The sequence below is a fragment of the Mastigoproctus giganteus genome, chromosome 7 (assembly GCF_048544385.1).
Source record: "Mastigoproctus giganteus isolate SK-2022 chromosome 7, ASM4854438v1, whole genome shotgun sequence".
In the NCBI taxonomy this organism is placed as follows: domain Eukaryota; kingdom Metazoa; phylum Arthropoda; class Arachnida; order Uropygi; family Thelyphonidae; genus Mastigoproctus; species Mastigoproctus giganteus.
The window spans coordinates 197,982,033-198,001,089 of NC_143581.1; the positions used below are offsets into that span (position 1 = coordinate 197,982,033).

Here is a 19,057-nt window from a genome sequence, read left to right on the forward strand (position 1 = left end):
TTTTGCCAGGGATTTCTCATAATCTCCCTTTTCTTGACTAACCTTCTTTGTACCTTGATTACAGATACATTACATATTGTGACTGTAGTTTGTCACCTGTTATATGTAGGTGACAGTTTATCATCTGTATCACCTGTTATATGCAATCTGTGTAGTTTTCTTCACTGCTACAAGTCTCGTCTGTTCATTTGACATCCATTTAGGTCTGTGCCTTGAATAGTTGGTATAAAACTCTCATGTATAAAAAGCCTAGTAGCTTCTATGATAACATCCCTGAATGCTTCCCATTTAGAATTTGCTATTGATAACTTTAGTTGGTCCCACTGCATAGAATTTATAAACTGTCTGGGAGCACTGTAGTTACCTTTATGAAAGCAAAAGCCCCTTCCCTTGCCTTTGATAGTAGTTACATCTTTAAGTAAATCCTACATTAAGACATTGTAATCACTGCCACATAGTGGGCCTTTTATCTGACTTTTAATGCATGAAGGGTCACTGCTGATGATCAGATCAAGAGTGTTGCTTCCTTTTGTTACTACCCAAACATCCTGGTGTAGGAAACAATCATCCAATAAATACACAGAAGTCTTGCTACTAAGTGACCAACCTACAAGGTCTAGTCAATATACAAATAGTTAGTCTCCTGTTATATAGAGTGAGCCAGTAAATCAGAATTTCTGATTTTTCTGCACAGTTTTTTTGTGTGCACAGTTTTTCATTATACTCATTACAGTCATTAGAACTATAACACACTCATATTGTCATTTTTGTTTTTCCAGTGCTTATATCACACCAGATTGAGTCAGCATTAGCATTAGTAGAGGCATATGATGCAAGAAAGCAAGCTTATGCAGCATCAGCCAAAAAAAAAAAAAAAAAACCCTTCCACTTCACCCCTCCGCTCGTTCGAAATACCTGTCCAGCTGCGCCTTAAATTTATTTAGGCTATCAACTTCCACAACAAGGGATGGAAGTCTGTTCCACCAACCAACTACCCGCTGGCTAAAGGCAAATTTCCACACATCTATCCTACATCTGTCTTTCCTCAATTTGAATTTATGCCCTCTCAGGTGATTATTCTGAGCAAGAGGCAGTATCCCATCAGCATTGAGCATGCTCAAACCATTCAAGGCTTTGTACACCTCTATCAGATCACCTCGCCGGTGCCTAGTCTCCAGAGACTGTAATTTGCTAAACTTAAGCCTTTCTTCGTAAGAGCAACCTTTCGTTCAGTTCACTAACCTTGTTGCCCTTCTCTGTACTCGTTCCAGCAGCTCTACATCCTCCTTGAAATGAGGCCTCTAGACCTGTATACAGTACTCAAGGTGTGGCCTGACCATTGCCTTATACAAGGGAATAATAACCTCCCTATCCCTGCTAGAAAAATTCCTGTATATCATTGATAAGACACCATGAGCTACTCTTGCAGCCCGTCTGCACTGCTCAGAGAACTTCATATCTGCCTGCACAATTACCCCCAGGTCCTTTTCATTCTCTACCACTGTCAGTGTAGTACCACAGAGTTGATACATTGCTCTGGAGTTGCTGTTTCCCATATGTAGTACTTTACATTTGTCAATGTTAAACTTCATTGCACTGGCCACCCATGCCTAATGGATGCACTCCCTTAGATATTATGTGCTTCTTAACTACGAGCATAACCCTTCCCCTTCCTGTCCTTTCTATTCACATTTTACTCCCCATATTCAAATTCTGAATCTTTTGTATCTGAGTGACATCACATCTCTGATATCTCCACAATGTCTGCAATATCTGAATTTAATAATTTGATCAGTACTTCAAATTCATCAAATTTACTTAAGATGCTCCTGGCATTAGTATACATTCACATATACCTGTTTTTATGCTTAGATTGGAGTAAAAATTGCAGTAGATAAAACAGTAAATGAGTGCAGTTTGACAATTCAGAAACTAGAACTTTTTTTCCCTTTGATTATTCCATATGAATCTGTTACAAACTATAGTTATTTATGGTACTTTCATGAAATATTTTATTATTTTTTTTTAAAAATAAAATGTTAATAATTAGCTGATAATAAAATGTTCCAGGGGTTCTGCATTACCTGTTTCACCTGCTTGCATGTTGTTATAATATTCTTTGTAAATGGCTCTTTTTATTTTATTATTTTGTGAAATGTTTCAGATGATAGAGGTTTACATAATTTTTGAGTTTGTGTACGATATATATTTTAAAATTACTTAGCATGATCTCTTACAGCAATATATTTTTATATCATTTTACAAATATATATATATAAAATGTTATGATATTTATAGTATTAATTTAGTTTTGATGGTGTGTTTTAACATTAAATTTAATTGACCTAATATTTTATTCAATATAAGTATAGCTAAAGTTAGTTTTTAAATTTTTTCTATCTATTGCAAATACAAGCTTATAAGAATATTCCTATAAGCTTATACAAGCTAGAATATTTTTTTTCTTATCAATATTAGATTCAATAGTTCTAGGTATGACAAAAATTTAGCTTAGTTAAGTAACATTAATTTCTTCTATAATGGTGGACAAAAGTTAAGTATAATAGTGAAAGGGAAATAGTTTTAATAAGAGTATTCGAAATCTTGATGGTATTGAAATCCACTCTTCTAGGAACTTGTGCGTGCACGTATGGTTCTCGAAGGCAGTTCATAATTTGAAATTTTGTTCCCCAGAATATTCCATATTGCTATTGATGTCCACCTGCACTCAGGAACTCATTCTGAGGAAAGTCCTGCACCAATTGTACTCTTTTGAGAGGTTATTATCCATTAGAAGTAATTGAAGGTCTGTAGGCTCCTTTTTTTGATCTGATTTGAGATTTAAGGAATTTGGTCCCAAGCCTCACAGTAGTCACAGTTCCTATCTTGAAAATGTACAGCTCTTATATATGTATTATACATCAGTTTCCCTTCTTCATGGTATTCCTCTTTCATAATATGTATGGGTTGGTTTTGAGTCTGTCTCACTCTCCAGATAAACATATGTTAAGAATTGGACTAAGCTGATTCTGAATTCATCTGTGAACATCACAGTGGACCATTGCTCCCAGTTCATCTGAGATTCCTGAGATTCTTATGAAACAAGGTCTCTGTCATGAGGTGAAAAGGGCAAAAAATCATAGATAGTCTTTTAACAGACCTCATTTTTGCAGACTGTAGGATAGAGTTTGTTATGGGAGATATTCCTTCTTGAGTTAGTTACTGAGTATATTGTGCATAGTTTCAGTTTATGAAGGGCAATTGTGCAAACGTGACTGTACTTTAACTTATTTCCCACTGTGTCATGTAAAATAATTAATTTTTTATTTGGAAATTAATATGTGACAAAATATTTATTTTATTCTATTTAGTGCATTTTATACATTTTTAACAAATAACTAGATACATATAATTATTATCTCCTTTTTTCTTGTTAAGGTATGTTACTATTTTTAGAATATTTTATAAAATTATCTGATTGGTAATAGCAGTGTGTTAAATCTCTTAGGCATCCTAGTAGCATGTATCCAATGGCATCAGCAGGGTTTAGGCCACCATATGGAACAATACCAGTCAGCACAACTAACCTTCCTAGGTTTAGCCCTCCTACTTTGTTACCCCATCATCCTGGTCTGTCTCCTCATCCAGGCATTCCTCATCCTGCACTTATGACACCAAAACTGGAAATTCATTCTCAGGCACACGAAAATCACAGGTAAATAAAGCTTTATTTAATATACTCCTATTAATCAAAATATGTTCTTTAAACTGAAAATATATATTCAAAGTTGTAAAAGTTCGTAACGTCACTATGAAGTGGTGGACTCATGCCAGTGATCGTGCATTATTTTTCAATATATTTTCTTTAAAACTTCACACAGATTTTGTTCCAGTTTTTTTATAATCCAGTTTATCCAGTCATGTAGAATAAATCATCAGGGCCTGAGAAAAATTCTTCCATGGCTGATATAACATCTTCATTTGTTTTGAAGTTTTGTCCATCTAATTGAAATTTTAGTTTGGGAAACAGAAAGAAGTCTAATGACCAGATCTGGTGAATAAAGTGGTGTATTTTAGTCATCACACTTGCCAGTATATATGTCAGAGCATTATCTTGGTAAAAACAAGATAGCATTCCTTTTCTTTTCAAACTTTATAGCATCTTGTAATTGACATAATAGGTTAGTATAGTATACTCTTGTTCAGTGGTGTATTCGGGCTGGAATGCACCGGAACAATGTTCCAGTACTTTTTTTCTAAATATCATAATGAAAAATCATTAAATTTATACACCTAATATTATGAAACAATGGCATAATCAAAGGGGAGGGAGAAATAATATCTATTTTACCCATTTCTACTAAAAATATATATTAATCATCAAAGTTTCTTGCGACGACCGACTAACTGGTTAAAATAAATTTTATTAAAATAAAAATGATATATACATAAGATAAAACAGAAATAAAATAAGATAAAAGTGTTAAAATACAACAAGATAAGAGAGTTAAAATATATATAATAGTAGCTTTCGAAGCGGAGTGCCTCTTCATCAGCTAGTATGTGAATGGTGTATTTCAGTATATATTAATGGTTACAATAGCACAAGTCAGCTGGGAATGATCATGTATCACGAGTCTGGTGTTGGTAAAGCAGAATTACGTACACGTGATGATCGCCATCGCACTGCAATACAGTACATTCTATAATAGGGTGTAAGTGTACTCCCCTCGTCCAATTCATGGTACTATTATTGGTGGCTATGTGTAGTGCTTCAAGTCATGAGTGCTGGCAGTAATCACGTGAACAGTCGACGATTTCAATATCCTGTTGGGATCAAGATTGTGCTGTTCAACCCAATAATGTTCGGCAACTGCGGATCGTTCAAAATTAGCAGTTCACAGAGCCACCTCATGCTCAGAAACCCGATCTTTTAATCTTCTACCAGACTCCCTTCATAACACCCCCCACAATCTGGACACGTAATACAGTATACGGAACCACTCCGTAGGAAAGGGGCGCCTCCGTGGCCAGGTGGGAAGGAGCAGCAGTGCGTAGCACACGCTTCTTGATTAGACCGGGGTTCGAGCCTGTCACCACCAAATACGGAGGATGCGGAAAGGTCAGGGAATGACCACCACATATCCTGGAGCAATATGGCCTTAGTTGCTAATGCTCCTAAAAACCAAATAACAAACAAACAAACCGTAGGAAAGGAAGAACTGGTGTTTTCATCTTAGAAATAATAGATTGTAATTTCCTCCCTGGAAAATGCACACATCGAATATGATGGTGATGCAAAATCCTAACAAGACATTCCGATACACCCGGATAATAGGGAATGTAGGCGGTAGAGATAAATTGATTGACGCGAGGCGGGTTAGATTTCATAACAAATTCGTGAGCCTGAAGCTCACATCTATCTAGAACATGAGGTGGATAGCCACAATTTGAAAGCTCTGCCCTAATTTCAGAAATCTCCAACTGGCTGTCACCAGTCAAACTAGAGTGCGTCCAAGCATGGGAGAATAAGGGGCGTGCGCAGAGCCATAATTGGTAAATTGGCCTGCGCACATTGTCTTCCTAAAAACGAAAGTTATTAAATGCAAATCCACGTGCTGGACTAACACATCCAAAAAAGAAAGGGTATTATCAACCTTTAGTTCAATCATAAACTGAATGACGGGCGACAGGGAATTGAGATATTACAGCAGCCCAGATTCTGATCCCCGGAGTACAATTCTAAAAAAATGTATATATTAATTATATATATATATATATATATTAATAATATATAATTTCTAATATATATTAATAGTAATCTAAACATGTGGCAAGTTTGTTTATTAAACTACACGGTCCACCATTAGAATTAATGGAGGCAATGTTAGGTGGGTCAGAAAACTGTTAGCTTGGGGGGGATACAAGGACTAATAGATTAACAGTAGCCACTGGCAGAGGTGAAAGTGCTTCTTGCACTGCTTCTATTGGAATGAGCAGAAGCCTGGAAAACAAGATGCAGGATATTTCAGAGACTGCTGGGAGTCATTGCGGTACAAGTAAACATATGGGTTGTGTTAGGGTAGCTAAGAATAGGAACAGGTGCATGTATACTTGTATGTACCCAATGCTAGGAGTTTCATAAATATATTTGATGAATTTGAGGTATTGCTTGAACATCAAAGGCAGATATTATTGGGATATCAGAGACATGGTGTCACACACATATAAGGAATGCAGACTGGAATTTGGGGAGTACAATGTGTACAGAAAAGATAGACAGCATAGGAAGGGGTTATGCTATTAGTTAAGAAACACATAAAATCCAAGGAAGTGAAGCCAGTTGACATCGCTGGACAGTGCAGTGTCGAGTCAGTTTGGTGTGACATAAGCATTGGGAGATCAGTATTGAGAATAGGAGTGTGCTATAGGCCTTATGACTCTGATGAGTATAATATGAAACTGTACAGAGAAATGGAGTGGGCTGGTAAATCAGAGTCTTATAATGGGGATTTTAATTTCCCAGATATTGACTGGAATTTGTGGGTTGGTCACTCGCACACTGTCAAGGCTTTTGTGGATTTATTGGATCATTGTTTTCTACATCAGCATGTTTGGGAGGCAAGTAGAGGGAGTAATACTCTTGATCTGATTATCAGTAGTGATTTTCATGCATTAAGAATCTGCAGATAAAGGAACCACTAGGTGGCAGTGATCACAATGTGCTGAAGTGGAATTTACTCAAAGAGGTAACTACCATCAGGGGTAAAGGGAAGGGTTTTTGCTTCATAAAGTCGACTACGATGGTTTGAGACAGTATTTAAATTCTATACAGTGGGACCAACTGATGATGTTACCAACAGCAAATTCAAAATGGGAAGCATTCACAGAACTAATATTGGAAGCTACTAGACTTTACATACCAACTAAGAAATATTGTTCAAGATTTAGGCCTAAATAGATGTCAGATGAACTAATAAGACATATGGCAGAGAAGAAAAATGCATGGGATACTTACAAATTAACACATGACACAGAAGCCTATGATAGATATAAGCTGATCTGTAATCAAGTTACAAAGGAGGTTAGGCAGGCGAAGGCAGATTACGAGAAATCTTTGGCAAAGGATGCAAAGAAAAACAGCAAAGAGTTCTTTACTTATGTAAACTCTAGCAGGAAGGGGATGAATCAGATTGGTCCACTTGATATCGATGGTTCAACTGTTGATGATCCTGCTCAGGTAGCTAACAAACTAAATGAATATTTTGCATCGACATTCACACATGAGGATTTATTCAGCTAGGGGAAATGCCAGAGGTGTATTCAACTCTGCCAGTAAGCTAGATAATCTTGTAATAATTGAGAGTAAAATGTAGGAGAAATTGTTGAAGATAAACACAAGAAAGGCACCTGGGGTGGATGGGATTTATCCAGTTATATTAAAGGAGGCAGCAAAGGAAGTAAGCAAACCCTTAGCCATAATTATGAGAACTTCCTTGGACTTAGGGGAGGTACCCATGGACTGGAAATGTGCAAATGTGACCCCAATTCACAAAGGAGGATCAAAGGCTGACACAAGTAATTATAGACCTGTGAGCTTAACTTCTGTTCCAGGAAAATTAATGGAGGCACTGGTTAAAGAAGCACTGCAGGATCATCTAGACAAGACTTCAGTTATAGCTCGGACACAGCATGGTTTTGTTAAGGGGAAGTCTTGCCTGACCAATTTGATTGGATACTATGATGCAGTCACAAAAGAACTGGATACAGGGAATAACTTTGATATTATATACTTGGATCTTAGAAAGGCTTTTGATACTGTTGCACATGGAAGACTGCTGCACAAATTGGAGCAGTGTGGCATTGGAGGCATTGCTTCTATGGATAAAGGGATGGTTGAGTGGGAGAAGACAGAGAGTGGTAATCAATGGACACTGCTCATCGTGGACTAATGTTATTAGTGGAGTCCCTCAGGGCTCAGTATGGGTCCATTATTGTTTTCTGTATTTATAAATGATATTGATGATGGTATATCAAGCTTAATGTCCAAGTTTGCGGACGATACGAAGGTTGGCAGGGTTGTCAAGGACACTACTGACACTATGCTACTGTAACAGGATCTGGAAAGGTTGAGCAGATGGGCTGAGAGGTGGCAAATGAAGTTTAACATTGACAAATGTAAAGTACTACACATGGGAAACAGCAACCCCAGAGCAACGTATCAACTCTGTGGTACTACACTGACAGTGTTAGAGAATGAAAAGGACCTGGGGGTGGTTGTGCAGGCAGATATGAAGTTCTCTGAGCAGTGCAGATTGGCTGCAAGAGTAGCTGATGGTGTATTGTCAATGATATATATAGGAATTTTTCTAGCAGGGATAAGGAGGTGATTATTCCCTTGTATAAGGCAATGGTCAGGCCACACCTTGAGTACTGTATACAGGTCTGGAGGCCTCATTTCAAGAAGGATGTAGAGCTGCTGGAACGAGTACAGAGAAGGGCAACAAGGTTAGTGAACTGAACGAAAGGTTGCTCTTACGAAGAAAGGCTTAAGTTTTGCAAATTACAGTGTCTGGAGACTAGGCACCGGCGAGGTGATCTGATAGAGGTGTATAAAGCCTTGAATGGTTTGAGCATGCTCAGTGCCGATGGAATTCTTCCTCTTGCTCAGAATAATCACCTGAGAGGGCATAAATTCAGATTGAGGAAAGACAGATGTAGGATAGATGTGTGGAAATTTGCCTTTAGCCAGCGGGTAGTTGGTTGGTGGAACAGACTTCCATCTCTTGTTGTGGAAGTTGATAGCCTAAATAAATTTAAGGCTCAGCTGGACAGGTATTTTGAACGAACGGAGGGGGTGAAGTGGAAGGTTTTTTTTTTTTTTTTTCAGATGATGCTGCATATGCTTGCTTTCTTTCGTCATATGCCTCTACTAATGCCAATGCTAATTATGGAATCCAAATTTTTACATCCGAACTTTTTGCGGTCTTGTCATTCTGCTGTTGACCAACAAACAAAAAGGCAGTCACTCCTGCCCCCCCCCTCCCCCTTGGCGCCTCCGTAGCCAGGTGGGAAGGGGCAGCAGTGCGTAGCACACGCTTCTTGATTAGACCGGGGTTCGAGCCCGTCACCACCAAATACGGAGGATGCGAAAAGGTCAAGGGAATGACCACTGCATATTCCCGGAGCAATATGGCCTTAGTTGCTAATGCTCCTTGAATTTCTATGATTCTTCTGAATAATTTTTATATCATTTTGTTTTGTTTTTTTTCTAATTTTTAAAATTTTTTGTCTTTGTTTTTTTACTTTTGAAATTTTTATTTAATAGTTATAAATAAATACTGAATAGATATTCTAATCTTTGACTTATTTATTTTTGCAAATTAAAAAAGCATAGGTAACTTTGTAGTTAATGGATGAGCATTCTGGTACTATTTTTTTCAACAATACACCTCTGCTTTTGTTACAGTTTGATCTGTTGGAATGTGAGCCATCATTATTATTCCTTTAGAATCCCAAAAGAGTGCTACATCACTTTTCCAATTGATGGAACTGTTTTTGCCTTCTTTGGAGGCAGTGAACGCTTATGGTTCCATTGTTTGGATTACCTCTTTTACTCAGGCTGGAAGTAGTTTATCTATGTCTCCTCCATGACTACAGATCTTGCCACAAATATGTGTGAATCTGCTTCATACCATACCATACCAAAAATTCTGAGGATATCTTGCACCAACTACATTTTTGATTAGGTGTTAGAAGCCATGGGATCCATTAGAAAACAGGCTTTGAGTGCCAGGCTGAATATCACTATAATCTAGTAACAGCCAACAAACTGGTTTAAATTAATATTTATTAAAATAAATGAAATGAAATACAATATAAAATATACATACATAAAGTACTAAAACAAATAAAATAAAATAAAAATATTAAAATACATAAAAAGCAATAAAATAGAAGCTTTTTGGGCGAGGTGTCCCTTCATCAGCTAGTTAATATACGATGTATTGAGTGTATATACTGGGTAAAATAGCAGAAGATGACTGGGTATGATCATAAAATCACAGCTCCGGTGCCGGTAATGCAGTATTATGCATGCTTAAATAACGCCAGTGCTCATGGCACTGCAGAATGGCTGCCTCCATAATGGGGTATATATGAACTCCTCTATTACAATGCATAGTACGGCTGCAGCTGACTATGTGGAGTGCCACAAGCACTGGCGGTAATCATGTGAATAGTCGGTGGATTTATGCTGCTTGACCCAATAATTTTCAGCAACAGCAGAACATTCAAAGTTAGCAGTGGAGAGAGCCACCTCATGCTTTGAGACACCTACATAACACATGTAGGTGTCTCAAACATAACATAACAAACATGTCTCACCTACATAACACATCTCAAAATGTGTGTAGGCCAATTTACTGTTGTTGTTATTTGGTTTTTAGGAGCATTAGCAACTAAGGCCATATTGCTCCAGGGATATGCGGTGGTTATTCCCTGACCTTTCCGCATTCTCTGTATTTGTTGGCTCACGGGCTCGAACTCCAGTCTAATCAAGAAGCATGTACTACGCACTGCTTCTCCTACCCACCTGGCTACAGAGGCACCACCAATTTACTAATTATGGGTCTGCACATACTCCTGGATACCTGCGTAGCACTGCTCATACTTTGCTTACCTGTGCATGGTCGCATTCCAGTTCTGTTTAAGTGATAGGCAGTTGGAGATTTCTAAAGTAAGAACGAAGCTTTCTAATTGCAGTTATTTCCCTGGTGTTCTGGATAGACGTGAGTTAGAAGCTCATGATTTTGTTGCCCTATTATCCAGACACATCAGAACGTCTTACTAGAATTTTATGCTCTTGCCATATACGGTGTGTGCAATTCCCTGGTAGGAAATTGCATTCCATCATTTCCAGTTGATGCTTTTCTGCAGAGCAGTTCCATTTACCATATTACATGCCTGGATTGTGGGATGTGTTATGTTGGTGAGACTGCCAGGAGGTTAAAAGATCATGTCTCAGAATATGAGGTGGCTCTCCGCGCTGCTAACTTTGAATGCTCTGCTGTTGCAGAACATTGTTGAGCCAAGCAGCATAACCTTGATCGGCACCTCCGTAGCCAGGTGGGAAGGAGCAACAGTGCGTAACACATGCTTCTTGATTAGACCGGGGTTCGAGCCCGTCACCACCAAATACGGAAAGGTCAGGGAATGACCACCGCATATTCCCAGAGCAATATGGCCTTAGTTGCTAATGCTCCTAAAAACCAAAACAACCAACCAGTAACCTTGATCCATGGCACAACATTGAAACTGTTGACTATTCACATGATTACTGCCAGTGCTGGTGGCTTGAGGCACTCCACATAGTCAGCTGCAGCAGTACTGTGAATCATAATAGGAGAGTTTGTATACACCCCATTTTGGAAACTGCTATTCTATGGTGCTATGAGCACTGCCGTTTTTTACACATGCGTAATACTGTGTTACCAGCACCGGAGTTGTGATTTTATGATCATGCCCAGTCTTCTTCTGTTATTTTACCCAGTATATCTCACAGAAAACTTTTATAAACACATTTCCTTCGTCAGAATGTTTTGTATCTGTTTATATGAGATGCCTGTAGCCTACTTTTTTTTTGTGTGTCGATTACCATATTGTGTATTGATTTTGTGTATTGATTACCATATAGTCTGCCATTACCATATTGTTATTGCAATTTCTGATAATTTTAAAAATATGGCTTTTATGATTAAATTTCCTTAGTCTTAGCTTGAGATATTTGCATTACCAGGATGACAAGAATAATGCATATAAAATAGCATTATGCCTTTTACATCTTATATTTGAAGTCTGATACAGATAGTGTCTCTCAGTACAGCCAGTCAGTTTAAAATCTATCTCATCTGATCAGATCTTGTCAACAAAGCCTGTTACCTGTTTTCTCCCCCCCCCCCATCTAATATACATTCCCAGAATTACACTCACTGACTGGGTCATAAGTTCTTTTTTTTTTCTCTCATTTTCAATAGTTTAGGAATATACAGTTTTCCAAGAATCGTTCTTCAGGATAAGATAACTCAATTTACTCATAAAAATTTACTGAGATATTAGCATTAGTAAAGGCACATGATGCAAGAAAGCAAGCTTATATAGCATCAGCCAAAAAAAAAAAAAGAAACCCTTCTCATTTCACCCATCTACTCATTCCAAATCATTCCAATATTATTATTGTGACAGGTGCAACACTACAGTTTACTACTAGAAAGGTGTAATTTTCCTTCTGATCTTTGTTAGAAAAGAGATATAAATAGATGTGTGGAAAAAATTTGGTACTTGTTAATTATCCTCTCACCAGTAGTGACAACATCACCACTCTAGCAATATACTACTTAAGTTAGGTTAGACTTATTTGCAAGTCTAATCTAACACAACATAACATAACATAACCTAACCTAAGCTAACCAGTGTATCACTGGTGGGAGGATAATTAATAAGTACCAAAAATTTTCTGATTGTCAGATTTCTATTTGTTCAACTTTACTGAAATTTGGAATAGCACAACAAAACTCTAAAAACGCCAAATATAAAATTTGGCTTGAATTATTTTATGCATATATTCAAATGGATAGATGGATGGTATTCTAAAAATAATAACTACTTTATCCATTTGTCATTAGGCTTGAAAATGCCTCTTGAGTGTAACATAAAATATTTTATTGGTTTTATACTTGGGCTATGAGACAAAAATAGATAATAAGTCTCCCTTATACTCTGGAACAGCTATACATATATCAAAAGGCATGTTAGCAATTTCACTTTGGCTGTCACACACAGCACTCACTTAGCAATTTGCTGCACATTTTATTTTGTAATAAGTGAATTTGAACAAGCATTTTTGTTCATAACAAAACTGTGCATTTTCATGTTCATAGGTGTACATGTTGTTTATTCCGAACATGCATTCTGCTACTATAGGGCCTTGCTTGACTCTGGCTAGTAAAAGTCAGAACGGTGTTCATTTGAGGGCGGGGGCAGATAAAAAGAAAGTAATAATAAAAAATTAAATAAAATTTAAAAACTTAATTTCAAATTATTATATTTTGGATAACATTCAAAACAAATTCATATAACAAACATCAAATACTGTGGAACCTGTACTGTCCTTGCAACTTGTTTGCATTATTTAGACATTAAAATTAAATGATGTTTTGACCAAAACTTCCAACTTCTGACTATAAGGGAACCAAAACATGCCTTAAGCACTCATCTCATTGAGCCATAACTGAACAGTGTTTGTGCATGCACACTTATCCACAATAACAAGTACTATTTCTCTACTTTTGGCAAGTCAGGGTACATTAAATTCACTCTGAGAGTTCCTATTAGCATGCATGACTATATAATTGTATATTTTAACCCAGACACGTGGTGGGTTTTTGGGATCCTTGTACTTTTTTATTATAACTTTGTTATAGTAATTTAAGTCCACCGTGACACTGTAATGATTTTTGAGATATCTGGGTTTAAATTAGAGACTGTAGGAATTCTGAAAGGATTCTTCGGTCAGGGTTGTGATTAGTTAGTTTCATGTGAAGGGAGGAATAACTCAAAGGGGAAAACCTTTTGAGTTATTTCAAGTTTTGTTTCTGCTGTAACAGCATGCAAATTGGCCTTTGAACACATGCTTGTACAGACATATTATATACATTACAAATATGGCTGTAGATGTCTGACTTATCCGAGTGGTCAGAAGCTAGAGTGCAGTAACACGCTCTTTGAGTGGACCGTAGATCAAACCTGCATGACTGCTAAATATGATTTAAGTTCTGAAGAAGATACTTTAAACATTTAAACAAATCAGATATTATTGAAAACAGATATTTTCAAAAGTGAGTGTGAAACTGCATTTTGTGAACTATATTTAAACTCTGGAGAAATATAACACTTGAAGGCTGCCTACGTGGCCGCAAAAATTGAAGGAGTAGGCCACATTGGCACACAGGCTGAAGGTGGACACCCCAGATTAGACTTATTTTTATGTTGAGGTCCAGTTGCTTTACATCTCCTTGCTCTCACTATCGCCTTACATTAATTTCATGATTGCTTGCCATGATGGTTGTGATTAAGGTAGTTTCAAACTTACTGAGACTAGCAGAAAACTGAAAACTTACCATGCTGTATGTTTATATAATGTATATAATTTCATTTTGGAACTTTAGGTTGACTCAACATCTAAAAAGACCTGCATGTGAATATAAATAAGATTTTGTAAAACTCTCAAAAGCCTCGCAAAACCATCTGGAGAGCTATCTACATAAGGCCCAGGAGTGCAATTTGGGGCAACATTATCGCAGCTATTAAACCGTCAGACTGTTTCCATCAATTACATTTTTTTTAAATATTGGGATAATATTGGTTGTTTTGCCTTTCTGTGTCTGAATTCCCCATTAAAAAATTGGGGGGAAAAATGTGATTAAATCCTGCTTCAATAAAATTAAGAATATTATGTTACTTAATTTTTCATTCTAGAAATCATTCTTTCTAATTTGGACACAGTTGGGATCATTAGATAATAAAATTTTTGAAGTTTGCATTACAGAATTTATAGCAAGATAAATTATGTTAAATTTTATACAGCTAACAATATCTTGATAGTTGCCACATATTATTTGCCTTGCTTGTTCATTTATTGTTGAGATATATATATATATATATATATTTATTTTTCTAGGCATCTTGCTTTTCAACTGGAACATAAACCATCACCTAGCAGAATAAATGACTCACACAGCACAAATACCAATAGTAGCAGCAGTGGTAGTAGTAGTAGTTCTCTTCATCAAAGCCATGCAGATAAGAAAAAAACTCACATCAAAAAACCATTAAATGCCTTCATGTTGTATATGAAGGAGATGCGTGCCAAAGTTGTTGCTGAATGTACTCTAAAAGAGAGTGCTGCTATAAATCAAATACTTGGAAGAAGGGTAAGATGAATTTCAGAATTTTACTTACTAGGCTTAGATTTTGCATTTTATTATGGAAGGGAGTAAAAACAGATATACAGGGTAACCTTGAAATTGACGTTGATGTTTATTGAGGGAATGGTTCATTAAAATACAATCAGAAAAGTCTACACTCAGTTTGAAGTAGAAACAATGGGTTTTGAGTTAGAGCATTAAACAGATTAGTGATATCATTTCTGCTTCTAGTGTTTTGCAAACACACAAAGTGGGAAATGCAAATCAGATTGTTGTACAAAATGTTATGTAAATTGTCATACTATATTTTTTATAAAATGCTTGATGAAAATGTAAGGCTGCAATGAACGGATTGTTGCTGTGGTACAGTACATATTATGTTTGGCAAGTAGATGAGCATTAACGTTCGTAGAATATGCAGACATTCGCTTTGTCTGTGGTGTATGGAAGGAAGTGTTAGAGCTGCAGCCATCAAATGGCAGCATCATTTTCCAACAAGGTGACACCCAAATTGGTGTGTTTGTCAATGCTCACTGTAATTTGAAGGAATGGAGTACAGCGAAAGGACATCACAACCAAAACCAGCCCCAATTATATATATTCTACACAAACAGAGGAAGAGGTGCTGGATATCGTGACATTAGATCCCTTCACTAGCACACACTGTGGGAATATGGAATGTATTCAAACCATATGCAGAGAGTTCAAGCATTGCAAGCAGGAGATTCACTTGCACATGAGCAGTTTTGTTTATGGATGCTTAATCATATCAACAACAGCTCCCACTTTTTTGTCAATATCTTGTGACTGACAAGGCAGCAGTTACACGAGATGGAATATTCAACATGCACACTCTCCATACATGATCAGGGTTATCTTCACACCATTTGGCAGGCCTGTTTCTGGAAATCATTTCTGACCAGGTGCATCTCTTCCTTTACAGCTACAGTGTTACAATCTACAAATAGGTTCTTCCAATAGGATAATGCAGCATGTCAGAAGGTCAGAATTATACAGAACTAGTTCCAGGAACACGAGAGTGAATTCAGCCTACTGTAGTGGTCTCTCCGGTCATCATATCTCAGTCCAGTTGAGTGTCTGTTTTGATGAAGCGAATGCTCCTCAAAATAGAGATTTGCAAACGTCTAATTTGCAAAAACCGTAGGAAGAAGTTGATTTAACATGGACCACCATTCCTGCTACACACTGAACACCTTGTTGAACCCAAACCACAATGAATCCATTGTTCTGAAGGCTAAAGGGAGAGGGGGATCTGCTCACTGTTAAGTAGGTAGACCTACTTAACAGTGAGAAAATTATTTAAGTGGTAATTAAGCAGGTAATTAAATGGCCACTAAGTGTAGGCCACTATGTAATATATGCATACATATGGATATATTTTTATGCAAAAATTGGTGAACAACGACGAGTATAATTAAAATAACAATTTAAATTTAATTTAATGTGAAATTTTACCTTGTGTGAATGACTAGTATCCGATTTTCAAAACAGGTTTTAAACTTTTGAGGGCCACAATTAAATTATTTTCTGTAATTTTTATAGTTTTTAATTTTGCTTTTAATTCTCATAGCAAAAGTACTTGCCTCATATAAATAGGCTGATGTGATTGGGTGGAGCTCTGCAAAAGCCATGTTACTTGTTTGCTTATATTCACTGTATATTTGCTGCAAGAACAAGGGAAAAGTCCTATGACTTGCATCTTCAGTACACTGTTAATTGAAAACTATAAAAAGTACCTCCTTTATTTCTTCTGAAATCGTTGCTTCCCTAATAGCATTATAATATATAGTTTTAAACATTGGAAACTTATCAGAGGTATGGAGTTCATTAGTTCACCCATAAACCTTATTCAAGTTTTTTTTTTTTTAATTAGAAGTATAAAAATAATAGTGCTGTAAAGCTGAAAGCAATTCGGTCTTCTCAAAATTTGAGTTGTGGTGTCATATTCCCTCCCTCCCACACACACACACACCTCCCATGTATCCCCTAAGGGTATGTGTATAGCCAGTTGAGAAACAGCTATGAAGCATATGAATTTTATTTGATTTCAGCTAGTGCTTTGAAACATCCCCCAGAAATCCTATAATATTGTACTGCATAGGGGAAAATGCAACCCAGTTCTAGGGGCACATTAACAGTTTTTATGTGTTTAAATAAAAGGTTTACTCTGCTTGGATGTTCACTCGAACAAAATACATTATTCACAGTTTGGCATACACCCACCAGCTGATGAGAAGCCATTAACTTTGAAAAAATTCTCCCTGATAATGACTCAGATTTTTAAATGTATATTGGATTCACCTGTTCAGGTGATGCCATTAATTTTAAAAAGATATTTGCAACCTAGGCAGAATTATGGATAATGGTATTTGTCACCAAGTTGAACATAAGCCCAAGATTTAGTACCAAATACTCGGTGTCTTTCTTCAATGGGAACAGGGCAATCCCCACAATCAAAAATATGAAATACAGTACTGTATAGTATACAAATTTAATTAAAAGAAAAATAGATTCAAGCATAAGTAAATAAACCATAGTCATCTTCCATGTAGATGACTATGGTTTCTGATTCACTGTTAATTTATAAAATTTATATATGATTTGAAATTTATGTTTTCTATTTTGAAGAACATTACCTTCTTTTCTCTTCCTTCCTTTTTCTTATACCAAATTTTTTTATTGTTCGGAGTTTTTTTTTTTTTGCAGTGAAATAACAATAAATTACTTCTGTAAATAATGTCCACGTAAATATTAATTTTCTTATATTTTTAGTGGCATAGTTTATCTCGAGAAGAACAGTCAAAATATTATGAAATGGCTCGGAAGGAAAGACAGTTGCATATGCAACTCTATCCTGGCTGGACTGCAAGGGATAATTATGCACAAAATGCCAAAAAGAAGAAACGGAAAAGAGATAAATCTCAGGATGGAGGTAGTTTTATTATTTTATTAAGTTTAATGCAGAGTATATAGGTATTATCAAAATTCTGTAATTCCTTTTATTTCACACGGGACATTCAGTTTAGGGTTGTTGATAAACATCTTGCACTAATATCTTCACATCATGCAAAAAATTTCATAAATTTTTTCATCACAAATGTACTGTTTCTCTCTCTTTCATAATGTTATTGCCCACAATTCTAAAATAAGTGCTAACCTTAAATTTTTTTCCTTGAAGAATTCTTGTAAAAAAATCATTTAAGTTTACTGAGATAAATATTTACCTTTATTTCACATGGGTTGTTAATACTAGGGCTACTGATAAAAGGTTGCACTAATATGTTCACATCGTGCATAAATTTTTCACTCACAAATGTATTGTTTCTCTGTCTCTCATAATGACATTGCTCATATTTCCAAAATAAGTGCTAACCTTGAACACAGAGCACACACCCCATAAATTTAGTCCTTAAAGAATTCTTGTTTGTGGTTTTACCAACTGATATTTTGAGTAAACACAGGCACAAGTGAACATGCTGTTATCAGAGATTAGCATGTCCACTTGTGCCTACTATGTTGTGCATAAAATTCAAAATAAAAAAAAAATGAGAGAAAATTGATAACTCTGAGGATGCATGTACTACCTGAGATTTCAGCCTAAACCATCTTTTTTTAATGTTTAATGTTTTTTAGTCAGCATCAGTTTAGTGAAGTCAGGTTGTTTAGATTTCTGTAAGTGCAGTTCTAAACATGTTCATCTTGGGTTTTGTTCTGTAAATTGTATAATCTAAAGGTTGATTTTTATCTTCAAAAATGCCTCTAAGGTTGGGAGAGTACATATCCAGAATTTAAAACAAATACACCAACCGTTTAATTATAATGGTTTAATACAGTAATACCCCGACTTACGCGAACTCGGAGTTACGCGGTTCTTGATTTTTTTCGTTTGGCAACGCTGCCGCCCACTATCTTCAAGGTCGTTTTTCATATGTTATCCATATACGGTGCGACGGCGGAGAATGAGAGCGAAAGATGAACAAAATTCAACTTTGTTGCTTTTATGTTTTTTATATCAGTGAAGGGGAAACACATTTCACCATAATAACGTAAAA

The 19,057-nt window shown here is 36.3% G+C and overlaps 1 protein-coding gene across 3 annotated transcripts in view; it reads left to right on the plus strand.

The window, feature by feature from the left end:
• LOC150083534 (protein pangolin, isoforms A/H/I/S-like) overlaps positions 1 to 19,057 on the plus strand; it is a 395,173-nt gene that overhangs the window by 338,108 nt on the left and 38,008 nt on the right. For all 3 annotated transcript variants that reach the window (XM_090378062.1, XM_090378063.1, XM_090378064.1), the window contains 3 exons: positions 3,509 to 3,715; positions 14,738 to 14,990; positions 17,778 to 17,937. In XM_090378062.1, coding sequence (XP_090234188.1) covers positions 3,509 to 3,715; positions 14,738 to 14,990; positions 17,778 to 17,937 — 620 coding nt within the window. The remainder of the gene's footprint in view (positions 1 to 3,508; positions 3,716 to 14,737; positions 14,991 to 17,777; positions 17,938 to 19,057) is intronic.